At 42.7% G+C, this 5,102-nt stretch overlaps 1 protein-coding gene across 1 annotated transcript; it reads right to left on the bottom strand.

Annotated features, from left to right (window-relative positions):
• Nucleotides 1–966: 966 nt before the first annotated feature.
• On the bottom strand, nucleotides 967–3,272 carry LOC110532221 (tripartite motif-containing protein 35-like). The gene has a single exon (XM_021615928.2). It carries the CDS (start codon nucleotides 3,060–3,062, stop codon nucleotides 1,782–1,784), a length of 1,281 nt encoding a protein of 426 aa, XP_021471603.2. The 5' UTR covers nucleotides 3,063–3,272; the 3' UTR covers nucleotides 967–1,781.
• Nucleotides 3,273–5,102: the final 1,830 nt, after the last annotated feature.

Raw genomic sequence — 5,102 nt, 5'->3', positions numbered from 1 at the left:
GCGCACGGGAAATCTTACTTTTACAGGCGTTAGCCAGGATCATACTCATGGTAAACACTGAGAACATCGGCATGAATAACCTTTAAAAGGCAGTTGTCAGCTGTCCAGTAGACTGCTCTATAACTTGGATTGAATCGCAGCCTTACTGTTAGTTATACCATGGCATTGTTGAATATTCGTTTCTGATCAGTGGTGTAAAGTACTTAGGTGAAAATACTTTAAAGTACTACTTAAGTAGTTTTTGGGGGTATCTGTACTTTACTATTTCTATTTTTGACAACTTTTACTTCATTACATTCTTAAAGAAAATAATGTACTTTTTACTCCATACATTTTCCCTGCCACTCAAAAGTACTCGTTACATTTCGAATGCTTAGCTGGACAGGAAAACGGTCCAATTCACGCACTTATCAAGAGAACATCCCTGGTCCTCTCTACTGCCTCTGATCTGGAGGACTCACTAAACACAAATGCTTTGTTTGTAAATTATCTCTGAGTGTTGGTGTGTGCCCCTGGCTGTCCGTAACAACAAAAAAAAAATATGTAACTATTTAACTTGTACTTTTGATACTTAAGTATATTTTAGCAATTACATTTACTTTTGATACTTAAGTATATTTAAAACCAAATACTTTTACTCAAGTAGAATTTTACTGGGTGACTAACTTTGACTTGAGTCATTTTCTATTAAAAGTACTTTTTCTAAGGGGGCTGGCGAGTCGTGGAACGTGTTTTTCATTATTTTCCATATAACCCAAAGCCCCTATATAAAACACATACTCAGAGGAGGAACCTGTTCAAGGTTCATCTCCAGTAAGTGTTCTGTAACAGGGAGATATGTGATCGATAATGATGATGATGATATTAGGAAGGTGTTCCTTGGTATACACAGTGTATGTGGCGTACTATGAAACTTTAGGCTCATGAGCATTACTTTCAGAACTACTGGCTAAAAGTATACAAAAGTACAAGAGGATCTCTTTAATCTAATAGAAGAAAACACAAAAGCAAATTGGTGCTCACTATTTCCTGGGGTGAACTGATTTGACCTTTCCATTTGAATTGGTCTTCCATTTGTTATACTCTAATGGCATCTGCTGGAAGGGATGTGATAAGTGTGCTGGGGTATATGTCCAGGGCCCCTATTGCAACAGAAAACTAAAAGTCCAGGTCTCACCTTCCTGTTTCAGTCTGTTTCCTTCCATTTGGTATCGAATGAACATGACCCAGGTCAAATGTTTTGAGGTTAGCAGCACAGCCCTGAAATCGAACATGCTATTACACTGAGGTTAGAATTCAGCAATGGGAAAAATATACAAGAATGCATGTGTATCATGTCGTACTGAAAGCCACTAACCAATCAAGCAGTCTGAATTCTGGTCACATTTTTTACATCAAAACTCGGGCTTGATTCAATCCGTATCGCTGAAGTTCAGCTCTATAGAGTGATTGAAATGTGAAAGGCAATGTTTCCGCGGTCACGGAGACTGCATTCACGGTAAAAGCTGCATATCCCGGCTCAGTTGGAATTACCTTTAGATTTCATATAGCACTGAACTTCAGCAAAATGGATTGAATCGAGCCCCTACGATTAACATCACAAGTCTCACAGACGGGGATTAGCTAAGCATAAATTATGTTATTTATTTATTTTCTTAAATTACTGTTCTGTTCAAGGCATTATTTCAAATCATTATCCCAAATGGGTTTTTTTTCAGCACAAGATTCTAGCCTTTGAATTCATTTTGATAAGTTTCAATTGTAAGATGTGATCACATGCCTCACTGAGATGCCATTACTGTCAGAGACACCTCTGATTGGCAGATATGTATATCAGGGTTGTTGGCACCACCAGCCAGTCCAACAAGAAAGTATGGGTACAGTCTCTCAGCAAACGTGTCTTTATGAGTATAGATGTGTGTCATATCTTTGGGGTCGTAGAAGGACACCTCCCCACTGGTGAAGTCCAGCTGCACTCGGATCCTCTTCAGCTTCTCAAAAGCAAGGGGCTCACCCTTTCCACTTTGATACACACCATTCCTGTTCAGTATAGCCCAGATTCCATAAGCTGGTGAAGCAAGAATCTCCCCCTTCCTATCAATGGTTTCTTTAGCTACTCCCAGGTTCCACTCAGGATGGTCCCCCACCTCCACCTCCCAGATGTGCTTCCCTGAGCTGAAGCCCTCTGAGCCCAGAACCTTGGCATACTGTGCAAACCTCTCTGGGTTGTCAATGATTTGCTGACCTATGTTATTAAATCTCACACTGGTCAGATTATCAGACACAGAGAGCCAGCGGTTTGCAGTGTTGGGGTTCAGAATCACAGGAGTGAATTGGACTATCTCCTTCATCTTCTCCCACACTCTGAACTGCAGGTTTCCCAGGTGTTTGGCCATGTCGATAAGCACCCCTGAGACCTGCTGTGTACCCGGCAATGTGCTGTTCTGGTATTTGTAGCTCACAGGGAATGTGTGGTCGTCTTTCTGCAGGTCCTGTTCAAGAGAAGAGATCTGCTTGAGAATTCTCTCCATCTCGCTGGCAATAGCCCTGCCCTTCTGCTCCTCTTCCTCCCTGAGCGCAACCAGTCTGGCCTCTTCTTCCTCTCGCAGAAACCGGTGGAACTTTTCAAACTGCTCCCTCATCTGCCTCTCTGCGTCCGCACGTTGCTTCTTAATGTGGACCTCCATGCTTTTGTACGTTTCTTGATTCTTTCGAAGACTCTCTAAATTGGATTTCAGTTCTTCCTTTTGATGAGACACAGTCTTTTTCAGTGCTGGTACCTCTTCTAGAGTGCCTCTTTCCAGCTTCATAGCAAGATCATTCTGGCCCATCTTCCTCAGGATCGTCAGTGAGATCTTCACTGCTCCTTCATGGCTGTAGGCACTGACCATCTTCTCCACGGTGTCCTCCCTGTCAGCGTTCTCCAGACGGCTCTTAGGAATAGGAAACCAGCCATCTAACATGTTCTTAGTCAGTAGATACTGAAATCTCTTCAGCTCGCTTGAGACCAAGCTATCCAGAGTGTCCAGCAGCAGCTCGTGGACAGAAGCAGGAGTTGCCATTGTAGATTATCCAGAAGCTAAAATACAGTCAATAAACTTTGATCAACTTTTCAACCTTCACTTTTAACAGCTGCGCTTAGAATTGACAGTTTAGATGGTATGTCCTTGTAATTGTTTAGTCTCTTGGTATTTGTAAGGAGAAACATTCCAGTTGTGTGTCGCAGTGAGAGTGAAAGTTATAAACAGTCTCTGTAATGACTTCTGATGGAACAAATCTATTTTCACTTTCGACAGCTTTCTTCCTGTTAGACATAGGTGGGAGGGGCTTCTAGGTTGTGCTAAACTTTCATGTTTGACTTTACTTTCCTTTATGCAGCACATACCTTTACACACACACTTTTTCTTTCTATTATTTATTTGTGTTATATATGTATACATACTGTTGCTATACCGGGGCGGCAGGTAGCCTAGTGGTTAGAGCATTGGGCCAGTAACCGAAAGGTTGAACTAACTGAATCCCTAAACTGACAAGGTAAAAATCTGTTGTTCTGTCTCTGAACAAGGAAGTTAACCCACTGTTCCCTGGTAGGCTATCATTGTAAATAAGAATTTGTTCTTAGCTGACTTGCCTAGTTAAATAAAGATTCCATTTAAAAAATACTATAGTTATCATGTAATGTTGATGCTCCACCTAGTGACACATTAACCTTCTAATGCTGCCCGAGGAAGACCTTTGGCCGAAAGGTGTGGCACCATATATAGTTGTGTACCCAAGTGTTGGATAGATGCCACATCTTTTCCATTATGGCTCCTGTGACATTATGAGCAGTGCCATTGAGGGCAATCTCAATTTTAAAGTACAGTAGTCAATGTCTTCTTCTTCTAGTTCTATGAGTTTATTGACAGTCGGTAGACAAACTGAAGGGTGCATACCGCCACCTAGAGTGTGTTGTCTGAACAGGCATGAAGCCAAGATTAGTAAATTACTGCCAGCTACAACTATCAAATGTTTGCTCAGGGGGTTGGAATTATGTGATCCTTCCTTAAAGGGGGCTGAACTCGCTGATTTTTGTTCGTTTTTTCACCCCCACATTAAGAAATGCTACAGTAGAAGCCAATCTAGAGTTTAAGTAGCGCTCGTTGGAGACCTCACCAGAACAATCGGGAGGTTTGCCTTTGTACTTGCCCGTCGGATAGCACACGCTTTGTCACATCCTGATCTGTTTTACCTGTCTTGTGCTTGTCTCCACCCCCCTCCAGGTGTTTCCCATTTTCCCCATTATCCCCTGTGTATTTATACCTGCGTTTCTGTTTGTCTGTTGTCTCGGCAAGCCTACCAGCATGTTTTTCCATACTCCTATTGCTATAGTTACTAGTCGTCGCGGTTCTGACCATTTCTGCCTGCCCTGACCCCGAGCCTGCATGCTGTCCTGTACTTTTCTGACTCTGACCTGCTTCCGAACTTCTGCCTGCCCTACCCATGAGACTGCCTGCCGCCCTGTACCTGTTGAACTCTGACCTGGTTACGAACCTATGCCTGTCCTCGACCTGCCCTTTGCCCATCTCCTGTAGTTTCATAAACTACTCTGTGTATTGAACCTTCTGTTTCCTGTGTCTGCAACTTGGTCATATCCTGAGTTGTGGTAGTTTTGGGGCTTTTTCTGACTAAAGTACATTTAACCAATTTACTACCTATGGTATTAGGCCTAAGAAAATGGCGTCCATTTGAGAGGGCAAGAACAAGATGTATGTTAGGAGAAGTGGAGTATTATTAAAAGGAGATATAAGGTATACTTGGAGTACGGATGAGGAATGGAGGGAAAAGAGAGGCAGAGGTCGAAGAGAGGGAATGAAGAGGGTGAGCTTCAATTGGAAAAAGGGGAGATGGTTTGTTAAAGAAGAATGGTAGGAAGTGTAAGCAGAGTGAGCTGTACACCGGATCAAAGACAGGAGGAGAAATGGAAGTGAATGACGGCGAAGTATCAGAGGTGGTAAGTGTGGTGAAGTTCTCAGAGTCCGTGGCTTGCACCGAGGGTCAGGAAAAAGATGAGTCTGTGACGGTAGGAGTGACATTTTTGGAAAAAGTGGACCCTTGCCTTT

The sequence above is a fragment of the Oncorhynchus mykiss genome, chromosome 9, assembly GCF_013265735.2.
Source record: "Oncorhynchus mykiss isolate Arlee chromosome 9, USDA_OmykA_1.1, whole genome shotgun sequence".
Classification (NCBI taxonomy): Eukaryota; Metazoa; Chordata; class Actinopteri; order Salmoniformes; family Salmonidae; genus Oncorhynchus; species Oncorhynchus mykiss.
The sequence above is the reverse complement of the archived record's forward strand: the minus strand, read 5'-3'. Positions and strand labels throughout refer to the sequence as shown.

Excerpts from the sequence above, each read along its gene's own strand:
- LOC110532221 (XM_021615928.2), bottom strand. The coding sequence starts at position 3,062 with ATGGCAACTCCTGCTTCTGTCCACGAGCTGCTGCTGGACACTCTGGAT.